At 37.9% G+C, this 17,798-nt stretch overlaps 1 protein-coding gene across 1 annotated transcript; it reads left to right on the top strand.

Annotated features, from left to right (window-relative positions):
- Positions 1-26: 26 nt before the first annotated feature.
- Positions 27-13,199, top strand: Or-7 (olfactory receptor 7). The gene is given in 8 exon segments (NM_001112756.2): positions 27-79; positions 637-889; positions 6,522-6,629; positions 7,346-7,791; positions 8,614-8,716; positions 9,943-10,038; positions 11,356-11,511; positions 13,040-13,199. Coding segments are annotated over 8 exon segments (1,260 nt in total). The 5' UTR covers positions 27-44; the 3' UTR covers positions 13,103-13,199.
- The last annotated feature ends 4,599 nt before the right edge of the window (positions 13,200-17,798 follow it).

Below are 17,798 nucleotides of genomic sequence, written 5' to 3'. Positions count from 1 at the left end.
TTTGACGTATTAATTCCTTGAATCTGAATCGATAAGCTTTAACCATGCTTCTATACCATCCAAATACTCAAGTTGAAGAGTAAGTATCCTAATGTTAAGTTAGGATTAAATAGATGATCTGATCGGTAGTAGGAGGTATTGGAGTCTGCACAACCTGCGTTTATACTATTTGTCGTGCATCTGTGCTCCAATTTGATGAAGGGTGAGACAGTCGTTACTCAATACAAAAGAAAGCTCATGTCTGTTTTGTCTATGGGTTACTGTAAGCATGGGTTACTGTTACCTGTCAGCAACTGGTGCTCGATAACCACAGTGCAATAAACGAAAACACAATCTTGAAGCCACTTCGTTGGTCTAAGACCCTTTTCCAGATACCATTACTCTACTGATTGTCTTTGAAATATACTTTAAATTCCCCTCTTCAGTCAGGACGTGGTTTACTATTACGCTTTGGTGTACAAATAAGGTTTAAATATTTCTAAGCAGAACATTGGTGCTGCCCGGGATAGTAGGAGATGCCTTCTGAGGTCTTTAGTAATATGACACAAAATATTTAAAAATTTCCAAGACTAACGTTGTTAAGAAAAACATTGTGATCATAAGGTATTTTATAACATTAAATCCTTCCTTCGCCAGAAAGGTTAATAATGTGGAAGAATTCACATACATGAAATTTTTGAAGAGCTTTTGCAAGATAATGGACTTTTGGCCCGAAAGAGAAGAGAAGAATAGCAAAACGAGGATTTTCAGGCTTCGGTACATCCTGGTCTTGCAGTTCTGTTTCACTCTCGTCGCGGGCGTCCTTTACTTGAAGAACAATTTCGGGAAAAAGACCTTCTATGACCTCGGCCACACTATCATAACTGTTGTCATGAACGTCGTCTCGGTTGTAAGTTTCTTATTTTACGTCAACATCATCATCATCATCATCATTCTCCTGCCTTTCTCCCAGTCACCTGGGATCGGCGCAACATGTTTTCTCTTTCCATACTCTTCTATCCTATATCATTTCTTCGCTCACTCCCCTCTTACCCGTATCGTCTTTCACGCAATCCATCCATTTCTTCTTAGGTCTACATCTTCCTCTATATCCTTCCACATTCATAGTTAACACTCTCTTACCAACCTCATTCATTTCGTCTCTTCACATGTCCATACCATCCCAAATGCGCACTTCTCAGCTTCTCTGTCACAGGTGCCACTTTCAGACTTTCTCTAACATATTCATTCCGTGTTCTATGTTATCTTACGTCAACAATCGGTTGTAAATTCAACTGGCACTTACTCCTGTAACATGACAGCCATATTTCCAGTGAGAACGACGCAGAACAATATTTGACTTTGAGAGTGACATGTAAGTGCACAACTAAACATCACCTAAATAAGCTTAAGTTCAGAAGAAAAAACACAAGGAAATAATCCATCATAATATATTCTGCTAAATTCGTCGAGCTGGTTTCTCTTCACTGGGCGTGTATATATGTAACCTCTATGCGATTAATCCTTAAAGAGGTTAATATGTTATTTATATCATTATTCTATAGATGACATAAATAGAATTTCGATTATTGAAACATTAGAACATTAGACATATAAAGAGCATTTTTGCAATATTAAAATATAAAAAGATATAAAAATAATGGTGAAGCAATAGCTTTAAATGTTGTTTCTCTTTATAAGAGCAACTCAATTGCTATAGTTTTACAAAGTGAAACTGTATTTTGATATAAATAAATAAATACATTATAAAACAACATTTCTACAGCTACTTACCAAGAAAAATGGATAAATTGAAATTCGAGTTCATGGTTAAAGCCAGTGAAGATGTAAAAACAAATACTATTTGTATAACGACAATCACGGATTTCGATGGCCGCACCTTTACGATCCCAGATAAGTTACAACCTGTAAAATTACACGATAAAATAGTACAGACCGAAATCTTTCAGAAAGTAAAGGCTACATTACAAAAACGACATGAGAAACGACAAGTGTGGATATCCATGAACCCGCAAATGAAGGCTGATTATTGTGATGAAGATGGAAATAAACAATTTATGGGATACCTATTGGAGGAACAAACTTCAACAACCGGAGTGTCGGAAGAATCTCTAGCTAGAATCATAGAGAAATTTTCTGAAATAAAAAAAGATTCGTCAAAACCATTTAATATAGGGAGAATGGCAGAAAAATTTGTTATAGAAAAATTCAACAGCAAGATTACTAATGTGTCCCAGTGGATGACTACCTTTGAAGCAGAATGTGCCCGTATAGGAATAGAAGAAGATGAAAAAAAAATTGAAATCTTTAGGTTATTTATAGAGGGTTCTTGTTTAGACTGGTATAGTTCCATGCTTATAAAGCATACAATAAATTCGAAATGGGTAACGTGGAAAAATAATTTTTGTGGAACATATGCGGATAAGAGTTGGTCTCCGATCAGGTATGCGATGTTATTTAAATACAGGCAGGGTTCATTACTGGAATATGCGGTAAGGAAAGAGAGACTGTTATTAGAGATAAATAAGTCCATAGATAAACTCACTCTAATTGATCTGATTGCCACGGGATTACCAAATTTTATTGCAGATAAGATTGATAGGAATAGTTTAAAAGAAACTGAATATTTATTTAATAATTTAAGAAGCTTAGAACATATGGTAAACAAAAAAACGTTTGATAAAATGATAAGTATTTCCGAAAGTAAAATTAAAGAGAAAAATATAAAGCCCCTAGTTAGTCCGTGTAAAATTTGTGAAAAAGAGAATGAAGGGATACGTTACCACCCTGAATCCAAATGTTGGTTCAAAGTTAAAAATGATGATAGGCCAAAAAAAGATCAAATAAGGAGCGTTAACAATTCTGAATTAGAGATGGAATTAAAAGAAATTGATCCAAAAAACTAATAACGCCGCCATTAATAAAAATTAAACTACGAATAAATGACACTTTGGAAATATTAGGAATCTATGATTCAGGATCTAATGTGTCCATAATAAATTCAAGGTTGTTATCTTTAAAAAAAATACCTACTTTTGATAACATTGCAGGTTTAAAAACAATTAATGGCGTAAAAAAATCTATAGGAATAGTTACTTTAAAAATAAAAATTTTCGAAATTAAAAAACATGTCAATGTTTTTGTTATAGACGACGACAACTTCGACTATGATTTCCTAGTTGGATTAGACTGTATACAAAATTTTCATTTAACTCAAAATGAGAATTTAAATATCACACAAAATGTCCTCAGCAATAATAATAAAGACTACATAAAAAATAAAGAAAAACAACCTTTATGCACTAAAGAAATTCCTGGCAGTTCAGGTAGTGACATAGGAAATAAACAAGAAAAAATCAATAATGAGTATAAAATAAATTTTAATGAAAATATGCTAATCAATAATTTTGAGATTTCAGTAAATAATTTAGATGATAAAAAAAAAACTGTTATTGATAAATTGATATGCAAATATAATTCAGTCTTCGCGAAAGACAAATATGATATAGGTACTGTAAAAGGTTATGAAGCCCATATTGATTTGTTGGTAGATAAATACTGTAGCAAAAGACCGTATAGGTGCTATATCGAAGATATGAAAGAAATTGAACACCAAGCATCGAACTTACTAAAACATAATTTAATTGAGGAATCATATAGCCCGTTTGCCGCTCCGATAACATTAGCATTTAAAAAAGAAGAAGGAAGGAGATCAAGGCTTTGTATAGATTTTCGTGAATTAAATAAAATTATAGTTCCCCAATCGCAACCATTCCCACTTATCGAAGATTTAATGGTAAAAACAAGGAAATGCAAATTTTATTCAACATTTGACATAAATTCAGCGTTCTGGTCCATACCTCTTAAAATTGAAGATAGACATAAAACTGCATTTGTGACCCAAGAGGCACATTATCAATGGACATGCTTGCCTTTTGGTTTAAAAACTTCTCCCGCTATTTTTCAACGAATTTTAAGTAGCATTATAAGAAAGCATAAACTGTCCGATTTTACTGTAAATTACATCGATGATATTTTAATTTTTTCAGAAACATTCGAAAAACACATTGACCACATATCTCAGTTATTGGAAGCAATTTTAAAAGAAGGTTTTAAATTAAAATTCACGAAATGTAGCTTTGCACAGGACTCTGTAAAATATCTAGGGCACATAATAAAAAACAATACTGTCACTCCATTAAAAGATAATTTGATTGCCATAAAAGAATTTCCAATCCCAAAAACACAAAAAAACGTCCGACAATTTTTAGGAAAAATCAATTTCTATGGAAAATATGTGGCAAACATTTCTATTATACTGGATCCTTTACATAATTTATTAAGAAAAGGCGAGAAATTCGTTTGGTCCGATAAATGTCAAGAATCCTTTGACACTATAAAGAAACTACTTTGCTCTAAACCCATTCTAGCCATCTTTGATCCAGACTTGCCAATACATATTTATACGGACGCTAGCATACAAGGTATTGGTGCGATTTTAAAACAAATTCAACCCAACGGTGATGAAAAACCTTGTGCATATTTTTCAAAAAAATTAAATGACTCGCAAAAAAAGAAAAAAGCCATTTATCTTGAGTGTTTGGCAATAAAAGAGGCGGTAAAATACTGGCAACATTGGCTTATAGGAAAAACATTCACAGTTTTTTCAGATCACAAACCTTTAGAAAAAATGAATATTAAAGCCAGAACGGACGAAGAACTGGGAGATTTAACGTATTATTTGTCGCAATTCAATTTTAAAATAATATATTCTCCGGGCAAATATAATATAGAGGCAGATACTTTAAGTAGAAACCCTGTGTTAGAATCGTATGAAAATCAAGATAGTAGTTTAAAAGTAGTAAATTTTGTTAGATTAGAAGACATACGGAATGATCAAGATAAAAATGAAGATATAAAACAAAATATAAATAAACATATTTTAAAACATAACATATATTATAGAAAGATAGGAAAAAATGAAAAGATTGTACTAACTGAGGAGTTTAGTAAAAAAATTATAACACATGTACATCACTACTACTGTCACATAGGAAGACGACAAATGGAAAATAAGATTAAACCCTTTTATCAAGCAAAAAATTTATTGGATAATATTAAAAAAGTTTGTGAAAATTGTGCTGTCTGTATAAAAAATAAATCTAGAGGACAACACAAGTTTGGACTAATGTCTCACTTAGGTCCGGCTACCTATCCATTCGAAATAGTGTCTATAGACACTATAGGGGGATTTGGGGGTTCTCGTTCAACCAAAACATATTTACATCTGCTTGTAGACCACTTTACTCGTTACGCCTATATTCTAACATCCAAAACACAGAGTGCGCATGATTTTATAAAACTTGTCCAAAAAGTAACACCTGATTATAAAATTGACTTGATTCTATCAGATCAATATCCAGGCATTAACTCCAAAGACTTCAAAATTTTTTTAGAAAAAGAAGGTATACCTATAGTTTTTACTGCAGTAAATGCGCCATTTTCAAATGGATTAAACGAAAGGTTAAACCAAACGTTAGTTAACAAAATTCGTTGCAAGGTTAATGAAAGAAGGGACAAAATTGCTTGGACAACTATTGCTCACGAATGCACGGAAAGATATAACGAAACTGAACATAGTGTAACAGGGTTCTCTCCAAAATATTTACTTCAGGGAAAAAACGTTGATATTCTACCAGATGAACTGAAACAGAATATAACAGATAGTTATATATTGCGAGACAGAAAAATTGCTTTAGAAAATAGTATAAAATCTCATAATTATAATAAAGAAAGGTTTGATAAAAACAGAAAACATTATGAACTAAAAGTTGGTGATTTGGTATTTGTTGAAAACGGAAACCGATTAAACCGAAAAAAACTAGATGAATTGAAAATAGGACCTTATCAAATTGTAGACAAAATATCCAACACAATTTATAAAGTAAACACAGGTCATAGAAAGTCTGAGTCAAATCTCTTTCATATTACCAAACTTATTCCAGTAATGGAGTAGTTTATTAAATAAGACTTTACAATTTTAAGGGGGGGAGATGTAACCTCTATGCGATTAATCCTTAAAGAGGTTAATATGTTATTTATATCATTATTCTATAGATGACATAAATAGAATTTCGATTATTGAAACATTAGAACATTAGACATATAAAGAGCATTTTTGCAATATTAAAATATAAAAAGATATAAAAATAATGGTGAAGCAATAGCTTTAAATGTTGTTTCTCTTTATAAGAGCAACTCAATTGCTATAGTTTTACAAAGTGAAACTGTATTTTGATATAAATAAATAAATACATTATATATATTACTCTTCTAAAATTGATGCAAAAGTATTTTCTTACACTAAAACGGTTTCAGTGAATAGTATTATTGCAAAATGGTATTCTTACTTTAAGATTATAAATATCTATCCTGGATAAAATTATCAAGGTAATATTGTGTCTATCTCAGATATCACGATACAAACTAAATGTGTAATTATTGTTTCTTTCACTTTACAGAGCAGATTGATACTGAGATGCTTTAAAAAATACGATGTCGTCGGACAACAGTTCATTAACAAAATTCATCTTTACCATTTCAGAAACGATTCCGAATATTCCATGAAGGTGATTCGATATTAATATTCTAGAAATTGGATATCGGTGTGTTTATTTGTTGTGGGTAGAAGTCGATGGTCCTTATCGCACAGCAATAATCTTATTCAATAAGATATAGAAAAGTTTAAAAAAAGCATTTCTGATTGAGATGGTGGCGGCCCCTGGAGGTCCTTTTTTGTTGCTTAGATGGTTGGACTATCTCACAGCCCACCTGGTGTTAAGTAGTTACCGGATCCCATAGACATCTACAATGTAAATGCGCCACCCATCTTGAGATATAGTTCTAAGGTTTCAGTATAGTTGCAACAGCTGCTCCACCCTTCAAACCGAAACGCATTACTGCTTTACGGCAGAAATAGGCAGGGTGGTGGTACCTACCCTTGCGGACTTATAAGAGGTCCTACCACTGGTATAGGTCCTTAGGAGTTGGCTGTATTGCATACCCGTACGGATATCATCATCCTGTTCACTTCTGCCGAGAATTGCTCGTGCTGTACAGTCTGAAAATAAACCGTTTCTGCCGCTGGCATTGTTGACGTCCATGAGCGATAATAATCAATTACCATCAGGTGGGCCGTATGCTCGTCTGCCTACAGGGGCAATAAAATAAAAGACCTTAATGCTGAAGGTGTAGCATTAATGTTATGATACTAACTTTTTTGCACCTGCAGTGAAAAAGAATTTACATCCATCACACAGAATTCTTGTAATTTGATCTGTTTCAGACTTACAAAGTTGTGCACAAGATATCAAATAATATGACCTACATATTCTCTTTTTCCATTTTCGTCTGTGTGGTCACTTTTAACCTGAACCCGGTTTTCAACAATATCGGGTCGGGTGCATACAAGAATCCCCGACCAGACAACGTGACCTTGCAGCAATGCGTGTATTACGCACTCCCCTTTGACTACACGGGAGATTTCAAATGGTACATGCTGGTGGCCATCTTTAACGTACAGAAAACATTTTTCTGCACCTCACTGTTTATATTATTTGATTTATTACTGTCCATGATGATAATACACTTGTGGGGTCATATCCGGATCTTTATCCACAATTTGAACCACATACCGGCGCCTCGTAACTCCTTGGAGTACACAAGAGAAGAGAGACAAGAAGTGGATAATACGCTGAAGAAGTGCATTCAACACCACACTTTAATAATAGGGTAGGTAGGACAATATCCTGTGTACTGAGACAATATCTCTAGTTCATGTTCCGATGCGAGCATTTTTATGGGCGAAGATAGAAGACAGACTCTGTGGCGCAGTAGTTGTCACACCTGACTGCTGGACTGAGGATCCCTTACATCGGGTAGCACACTCCTGGACCTCTTATCTGGATGGATGGATTTATATATTTTTAAACGTATATAAGTGTGTATTTCAGTGCCGTTTCCACAGCATAGAGCATTAGCGTGTAAAAAACAAATCAAGTGAATTATACCAGTGAATTGGTCGACTAGACTAGACTTTCTACATTGTGCCTTCGCAGAGAACTAGAGTTCTTTGGACACATTGCTCCTAAGGAGGGTCACAATCTTGAGTACCTGATAGTGACAGGCAAGGTAGAGGGCCAAGGTCCCAAAAGATGTAGTCCTTCAAGAAGGTCGGACCAAATTCGGTCTTGTCTGAACATCAAGCGATGCCCTCCACGCGGCCAAGGATCGCAGCAGATGGAGAACAATTGTATATGAGAGAACGATGCTGCGGGGGAGTCACGACCCTCAGTAATGAGGAAAGCGATGTCAGGAAGGAAGGCATAAAAGGAAGGCTTAGACAAATTGACATCACAATCAGATGTTTAGCAGTTATAGAGGTCCGTGGAGCATTTCAATGACGCCGCCTACGGAGTGGCTCTGTCGTGTTCACTGCCAGCTTCATTATTTTCTTTAAGCACACTTTATTTTCTATACTTTTATTTAAGGAAAAACATTTTTTGAGATTATTGGTTTCCTTCACAGTGCCACAAGTTTTTTATATCATTTTAGATTTGTTCGCATAATGTCTGAGACGTACGGTCTGGCGGTCCTCATCTATTACGCTTTCCAGCAAGTGGTTGGATGCTTGTTGCTGTTGCAATGTTCACGACTGGTAATTGAACCTTTTATTATAATGTTTGTAAAAAAACACGTGTGGCACTCGGCACTGCCTAGGTAAAGCTATTTAGCTATAGCATTTTTTATTTAGACAACAATTTAATACTAAAACAAAAAACAAAAAATAAGACCACGCTATAAATATAAATATAATAAATATTTACTAACAATCACGCCACGTTAACTGGTCCCGTGGTAAGTTCGTAAAGAACTTGTGTTACAGGTACCAGATAACGGAAATAAATGTAAGATTTTTATTATACACATACACATATTTAATATACATCCATAATCCTGGAAAAGACATTTTATATTTATCATACAAATATCTTCCCTTGGCGGGATTCGAAATTAATATATATATATATATTTATTTATAAACATTGGCTAAAGCAAACATTAACTGTCCCCTTCACACTCATAAGCTAGACCGCGCGAGAGAGTGGAGTAGAGGGTGTTAGGTTTAATTTTCGTTACCGAATTTCTTGATTCGGTCACCGCGCTCAAAGCTCGCGATAAAAGCTATGCAATAGCTTAAAAATACATGCTTAATAATGTTAAGGTCAGTTTATAATTAGAAGATTTTCTATGACTTCGTTCACTGCTCATTCATGTCGTGTAGTGAAAAAAAAGATTCAGAAATTAAGCACATATATATTTAAATATTTACAGACATATGTGCGTTATTTAAATTTGTATATGTATGTATATTATATGAACTGTATCTTATTCACGGCCCATCTAAAATAGAACGTAATAATGAAGAACCCGCATGCTGATACAAGAACGAAATTTGATTGCCTTGAAATAAGCTTTCACTCTTCAAACCGGTAGGTACTCGAAGTAAGAAATATGTTTCTTTTTCATCGCTCTAGATAATATATTTCTAACTAGCTGACCCAGCAGACTTCGTAGTGCCTAAATCGATAAATAAAAGACCTAAACTGTTGTATTAAATAAACTTAAAACAAACAAAACGAATCCGTCCGACGAGGGACACATCAAAGGAAAAACATTTTTTTTTTTTTATGTAATTCCGAGCATTTTCGTATTTATCTACCTTTTAAACCTTCTCTGGACTTCCACAAATAATTCAAGACCAAAGTTAGCCAAATCGGTCCAGCCGTTCTCGAGTTTTAACGAGACTAACGAACAGCAATTCATTTTTATATAAATGTGTATTTTTAAATATATTTTTTTATAATAAATGTGTATTTTTAGGATTTGAAAACTATCACGCGATTTGGATTTTTGACTACTATGGTAAATCAACAATTAATTCAAATATCGGTCATATTTGAGCTTCTAGGGTATATGGTAAGTTGCTTTATTGCCTTGGAAGATATGTACGATGATAGTATTATTGAGAGATGACAGTAATATTTCTGTGTGCAATCAAGAATCTATACTAACTAGTGGTCCCCCGGTAGTCGAAGCACGACTATAATTAATTGAAATTATAAGTTTTTACACTATTATGATTCTATTGACAAATGCTATTAAACTTCTATAATCACAGATTTCGCTAGCACTACACTTTAGACTTAGAAATATTAATAAAGACAAAAAGTATTTAATCCAATCTCAATTTGACCACATACTATGAGCAATAAGAAAAGTTTGACAATAAACAAATAGTATGCATGTGTGTGTGTGTGTGTGTGTGTTTCAAAAATATAGTAGTGTGTGTAATGTTTTTTTATTGATTTAATAAAACTTGAGGACTCTAATCTAATATATCCATACAGTACTACTATCTGGAACCTGAACGTGGAATGTTTGCTATTGCTAGGCTGTTATCAGATTAAAGGTTGCTGTGACTTCCTTCAGAGGATGCAGTAAACGAGTACTGTCTGGTAATTAGGAGAAACGAGAGATTCGCTGCTGCAGCTGACCTGAGGATTTCCAAAGCTTTATTTTGTATGAACTTTTAATTGTGATACTTATTTTGATAACTGGTACTTACTGTACTGATTATAACTGTAACCTATTGTTACGCACTGGGGTTCGGGATAAATAACATTTTAGTGTAGTATAATTTTAAATTCTATTTAACTTAAAACACTAACGAACACTTTAAAGTTCTCAATTCTCTTCTTCCGATTCGCTTCAGGTGATCCGTTTGCTGTTTCGCTTTGCTTCGAGTAGATCCGATTACTGACTGACTTCGTGCCATCTTTGCAACGCTTTTATAGTCGATACGACATCCCTAGATTTATCGAGAACATTCTGGGCAAGTCGAGTAGCTTCGATGTGTGTTTCCGTTATCTGATAATATATGGCGTTGTAATTTTCGAGCATTCTCGATGTTACTAGTTCCTTTGATATTCGTTTCTGCTATTCGGCGATAGATGGCGTTACGCTTACCGGTGATACACTATACAACTGACTTCCTTTTTTCCTACCTATGCTGATAGCCTATCAGCTTCACCCTAACGTGTAGATGAGCTCACGGGGCTCAAACCGGAGTGTTGCTAACACTTGCCCTAGCAAGAAGTGCTTCGCAGAATCTACCACCGGATCGGAAACGCGACCCACTGAAAAGATCCGGCGAGAAAATCAATGGGCTGTGTCTATGGGTTAAGCTAAATTCTTCGAAGGAGCAACATATTATATAAAGCGCGTTTATTCTAGAATGATAAGCTCCAAGATGCAGTGTACTGCGTGCCGTGGGAGTACATGGACACAAGTCACAGGAAGATGGTGTACATGATGTTCAGACAGTCGCAGATACCATTGCAGTTGAAGGCTATGAACATGTTGAGCATAGGCGTCAAAACTATGGCCTCGGTGAGACTTTTTAACCAACCGTTTGTCAGACATTATAGACTTTTGGTGTGTTTCGTCCTGTAACAGTTTGTTTGTAAAATACATAATATGTAGGTTTATATTTTTTTTATTGTTAATTTTTGTTTCCTCTGTCAGATTACATAATGCGACGCATTTTGGTTTATACTATTTCTTATATATTTTGTACTGGGTCCGCGACGTGTCGTGTGGATCAGAATGCACCATTTCCGTGGAAAATGGTTCTTCGGCGCGACACTAGCGCTACCGTCGTCGTCGTCGTCGTGGCCTAAAGGATAAGACGTCCGGTGCATTCGTATGTAGCGATGCACCGGTGTTCGAATCCCGCAGGCGGGTACCAATTTTTCGAATGAAATACGTACTTAACAAATGTTCACGATTGACTTCCACGGTGAAGGAATAACATCGTGTAATAAAAATCAAACCCGCAAAATTATAATTTGTGTAATCACTGGTGGTAGGACCTCTTGTGAGTCCGCACGGGTAGGTACCACCGCCCTGCCTATTTCTGCCGTGAAGCAGTAATGCGTTTCGGTTTCGGTGGGGCAGCCGTTGTAACTATACTGAGATCTTAGAACTTATATCTCAAGGTGGGTGGCGCATTTACGTTGTAGATGTCCATGGGCTCCAGTAACCACTTAACACCAGGTGGGCTGTGAGCTCGTCCACCCATCTAAGCAATAAAAAAAATAGTGTTTGAAGTTTTTCCGTTTTGCATAATAATAATAAAGAAAACTGGAAGATAGTGGCAGTAACCTAGACTTTATACATGTAAAGGATAGATTGACAGTTTCTACCAGCAAGTACCGTGCAGAGCAAGGGATTCGGATTCGCAGTTTCATTTATATTAAGTCGATGTTCTTTGAACGTAAAAATAGGATTCTTGATGCTGCATATTTATAAAATGTACTACTACCCACCCCTAAATATAGTACAAATTGAGGGATGGCGTTCAAACCGGGGACCTGTCACCGCTGCCAGGCCTTCGGACACGCCTCCAGCAACTGGTGGTAGGACCTCTTGTGAGTCCGCACGGGTAGGTACCACCACCTCGCCTATTTTTGCCGTGAAGCAGTAATGCGTTTCGGTTTGAAGGGCGGGGCAGCCGTTGTAACTATACTGAGGACTTAGAACTTATATCTCAAGGTGGGCGGCGCATGTACGTTGTAGATGTCTATGGGCTCCAGTAACCACTTAACACCAGGTGGGCTATGAGCTCGTACACTCATCTAAGCAATAAAAAAAATATTTGTAAAATCTTCGAGATTTCAGAAAATATATATAATACAAAATTATTAGGTTATGTTATACGATTTAGATTGGATTCAAACATTGGCCAGTCGGGCGGTTTAAACATACTCTGTTATCTTTTTCTTTCCTAATCCCAGGAACACTCCTCAGGAGCACCTTGCACTGGCTGATATTGGTCAGAAAAAGCCTGCAATGTCGCCAAGTGTTACTCGGATGTTGCGCAATGTATTCGCAGTAAAATAATCAAATCTATTTCCAGATATTGAAGACGTCTGTAACGTACTACCTTATGTTGAAAACCATTACGGCCAACGAAGCTTAAGAACAACAGAAACATATAGTACACACACATACACATACACACAATTTATATTTCAGATTCATAAATTAATTATTCTATTAAAATAATGAATTATCTCTTTCACTTTTTGACTTTCCTTTAAATGCTAATACGAATCAAGATATTCAAAAGAAACAATCTATCCGATGATTTGCAAGAGAAGTAAATTGTCCCTTCGTAATAAGGTGACACTTTACAAAATTTGAATACGCCCCGTCATGGCCTATGCAAGTGTGGTGTTCGCTCACGCGGCCTTTTTTGCAGAATAGCCGTCGGAGCACCATAGTTCGTGAGGAACGTGGACCTCCGCGATGACCTGGAGTTGGACTCCATTAGTAAGTATCTACAGTCGGCATCAGTGCGCTATTTCGAGAAAGCGGCGCGAACGATAATCCTCTTGTCGTGGCCGCCAGAAACTACATATCCGATCCTGCAGACTGAATGGTAAACAGTCGCCGTCACCCCAAAAATGCCATTTTGGATCCTTCCGATCCACTATGGGCGCTTTAAGGTACTTCAAGCACTGGTCACCGCTCTCAACCCTTTATCGCAAGCGACGGGTTCGACGAGTAAACTAATCCTCAGACACAACCCAGCTCTTGCTATGGCTAGTGTTAGCAACGTCCTCAGGTTTGAGCCCCGTGAGCTCACTTACTCGCCCGGTTACGGTGGCATAACCCTCTATAATACCAGCTTAGGTAGGAAAAACTCAAAAAAAAAACAAATTTAATAAACATAATACTTAAAACTACGACATTAAAAAAAACTCGGTGGTCGAAATTCGACTATATTTGGCGCCAATACCACGTTCACTGCGGCAAGTAAAATCATAATTCTTCATCTGGTGCGGCGGCGGGCCAAAATGCGCCTCCAATGATATTTCCGCCAGAGCGTGGCAGGTCTTTCTAGACCCACCAGCACTAGGATAGATTAAAAATTGCCATAAATTTGTGGAAACATAATGTATACATTTTTTTTATATTGTTAGAATGACCTTGAAACCTTTTTTTTTTTTTTTTTTTTTAACGCTGGGGAATCCATTAACGGATACCCGGTCGAGGGGGGTAACGGACCGGGTTATGTCGGACTCCGGCGCCTCCTGAGAGGAAGAAGGGGAGAAGAGAAGAGCCGAGGTCCTTCACCTCCCCCAATTTCTCACAGGAGACTACGCCTTGAAAAAGGCGCGCGAAGCACTTGCCCCGCAGAACGACTACCGACTAAACCCCATCGAGCCCCACCACTCCGACTCCACGAAACCCACGGTACCGCACAGTGCGCGCCGAAGGCTCGCCGTCGCCGGTACCCATCCGGTCGTCTCGGAGACACACCGTGAGCGGTGCACAGGAGCCACCTTGCGCCGCCTCACCACCGGACCAACAGCCGAGTACCGGGCACCCCCGCACCCGGCACCCGACAGCCCCTACGGGAGATGAACGGGAGCTTCGCGCCCGTGCCGCCCACTCCGCCTTCTTCGCTGTGAAGCCGAAGAGGGATCCCACTCCCTTTCGCGCTCCTCAGCCTCACGGAATGCCATGACCAGGTCGCAAAACCTGGTCATGGCCTCCCAAGAATTCTGGTCCTCTAGCATGCGGGCGATGACAGCCCGCAAGGAGAGGTCTCTCCCCAGCACCGCGATGAGGTCTCGCCGCGAGCGCTCCCAACGCGGGCACGCTTCGAGTGCATGCTGAGCGTCATCGTCCGGATGCCCGCACTGGTGGCAACCCGGATGTGGCTCTCTCCTGCAGACCTTCCATAGGTACCTCCCGAAGCAACCATGCCCCGAGAGGACCTGCGTTAAGTGGAAGGAGAGCACGCCGTGTCGTCTATCTGACCATGCCTCCAGCACGGGCATGACCTTGAAACCTACTTCCTTAAGTTTGATTCGCCCCGGGATCTGCCAAACAGGAAATGAGAAATAAAGCAGGAAAAAAGGCAGGCCGATATCGACCTGTACCGCACTAGAAAGTATTTTTAGTAGTGATGGACAGAAAAAAATAAGGGGATGTCGAAAATAAAATAAAAATTATCGTAAAATAACTGAAGAATGTTTTCATTTATTTATGCCTGTCTTGGAAACATGTTACGCAAAGATTTTGGTTACATTTCCTGCAATTTTTTTTTTTTTTTCTTTAACTTTTTTTTGCTTGTGTACTATTAAAGGTTTTCCGCAGTCTGTCGTAGCACCCTGCACAATTTCTTCGTTTATCGCTCATCTCAAGGACATGGTCATTGTCCTTAGGTTTTACTTGATTTTCTGAAATGAAATTTTTTTTCTTAATTCCCTGTGATTAATTAACCATTTATGAGCTTTACCACAGAACTCGCGAAACTGGACAAATTTCCCCAGAAAACATAGGTCGAAATATGAAAAAAAAATTTGGTCCTCTCTTTTTTTTATTGCTTAGATGGGTGGACGAGCTCACAGCCCACCTGGTGTTAAGTGGTTACTGGAGCCCATAGACATCCACAACGCAAATGCGCCACCCACCTTGAGATATAAGTTCTAAGGTCTCAAGTATAGTTACAACGGCTGCCCGCCCTTCAAACCGAAACGCATCACTGCTTCACGGCAGAAATAGGCAAGGTGGTGGTACCCACCCGCGTGGACTCACAAGAGGTCCTACCACCAGTAATTACGCAAATTATAATTTTGCGGGTTTCATTTTTATTACATGATGTTATTCCTTCACCGTGGAAATCAATCGTGAACATTTGTTGAATACGTATTTCATTAGAAAAATTGGTACCCGCCTGAGATTCGAACACCGGTGCATCGCTCAACACGAATGCACCGGACATCTTATCCGTTAGGTCACGACGACTTCAAAGTCTTACAAAAGTATCAGAACTTACAGAAAAGTATCTTACAAAAGTACGAAGCCCATGCACGAAAGCCATGCGCAGCCACCGGAACACTGGTAATAATAATATGTTCCAAATAGATACTATAACATAATATCAGCATCGAAATATACCGGCAGATACTATAATACTAAAAGCAAAGAAATAATTTAAGAATAATCATTTTCATAAAGGATGGTATTACACAAAAAAAACCCACGTCATTATGAGTCTAAGGCTGATATGTTGATATATGTAGGTAGAAAACAAAACTTACCGCTTGTGCTTTGTTTTCCGTGCAAATTTGTTTCCAACTTCTTTCTATTTTTCTTAGTGGAAAATATTTCTTCACTGCTGTCACTATCACTGTCAATAACTGCAGGGCGAAGAAAATAGAGTAATATTTTCCAAAATTTGTATTTTTCTTTTAGTGCTTGCCATCGTTTATTATATCGAACGCTACGTCAGATCAGTTAGATAGCACAACACTAAATGTCGGGGCGCGCGCTCTGTGCGGTATCGGGTCGCTAGCTGCCTGTCGGGAGGGCGGGCCGAAATAGGCCCACTGCCGCACTTAGCGGATGTTTTTCACTGTCAGTGCTTTGGAGGTCGATAAAAGCCTGCCGATATGATTTGATGGGGATCACCTACAATTTTTACCGCAAGATGAAATATACCTAGTTAGGTCATAAATTCTGTCACATGTTTAATGTAAAATAATTGAAACAAGTTTATTCATTATGTAACCATTCATATACCAAAATGAACTTAACAAAACATAGATTCTTATGACACTAAAGTTTATTCAAAATGACCTCCGTGATTTTGAATACAGGCCTTCAATCTGCGCGGCCAGTCGTCTATCGCAGCACGAACGAGGTCCATGTCAATATCGGCGGCTGCCTTAATCAAGGATGTCTTGAGTGACTCCAAATTGGGATGAGGCTTTGAGCACGCCTTTTCCTCCAAGTGTTGCCATATCTTGTAATCTAACGGATTCAGATCTGGACTGGAGGAGGGCCAGTCTTCGTGCCGGATGAAGTCGATTTCAGGTGCCGCCAGCCAGTCTTGTGTGCTCTTCGCTCTATGAGCTGGCGCCGAATCTTGTTGGAATACCCAGTGCCTGTTATTGAACATGGTATGAGAAACAGGTTCCACAAGGTTCGTCAGGACTGTATTTTGATACACAGCTGCATTCGTTTTTACACCTTTCTCACAAAAATGTACCTCTGTTAAGCCCCAATAAGAAACTCCCAACCATACCATGAGCGAGGATGGAAAATGAGCTCGTTGGACACGCGGAATACGGTTGCTCGCTTCTTCACTACTGTGTGCGTACACCTTATCGTTTTGTTTGTTGTAGCTCTCTTCTACGGTAAAAATTTTTTCATCCGAAAAATGAATTTCCCGATATTTTTTTCCCGCGTACCGCTTCAACAAAGTGCGGCATCTCTTCAGTCTCAGGTCCATTAGACGAGCATTCAAACGATGTCCTGTTTTTCTTCGATATGCCCGAAGCCCTAAGTCTTCATTTAACACCCTTTTCACCGTGGTTCTGCTTAACCCTATCTGAAGGGCCAACAGTTTCTGCTTACGTTTGGGATTTCTTTGAATTCGCGCCTTCACAGCTTTTATCACTGCTGGAAAGACTCCTAACAGACCGAGGGCGACCACTTCTTGACCTGTCATGTACACTAGAGTGTTCATTGTATCGTTTGATGGTACGATAAACGAATCTTTTGGTTATATTCAAATTTTTCAGTATGTTAAAAATTTGAATTGGCGCGTAACCGCAACGATGCAACGCAATAACTGCAACACGGTCTTCTTTAAGCGT

The sequence above is a fragment of the Bombyx mori genome, chromosome 6 (genome assembly GCF_030269925.1).
Source record: "Bombyx mori chromosome 6, ASM3026992v2".
In the NCBI taxonomy this organism is placed as follows: Eukaryota; Metazoa; Arthropoda; class Insecta; order Lepidoptera; family Bombycidae; genus Bombyx; species Bombyx mori.
This window is presented reverse-complemented; position numbering and strand designations above follow the sequence as displayed.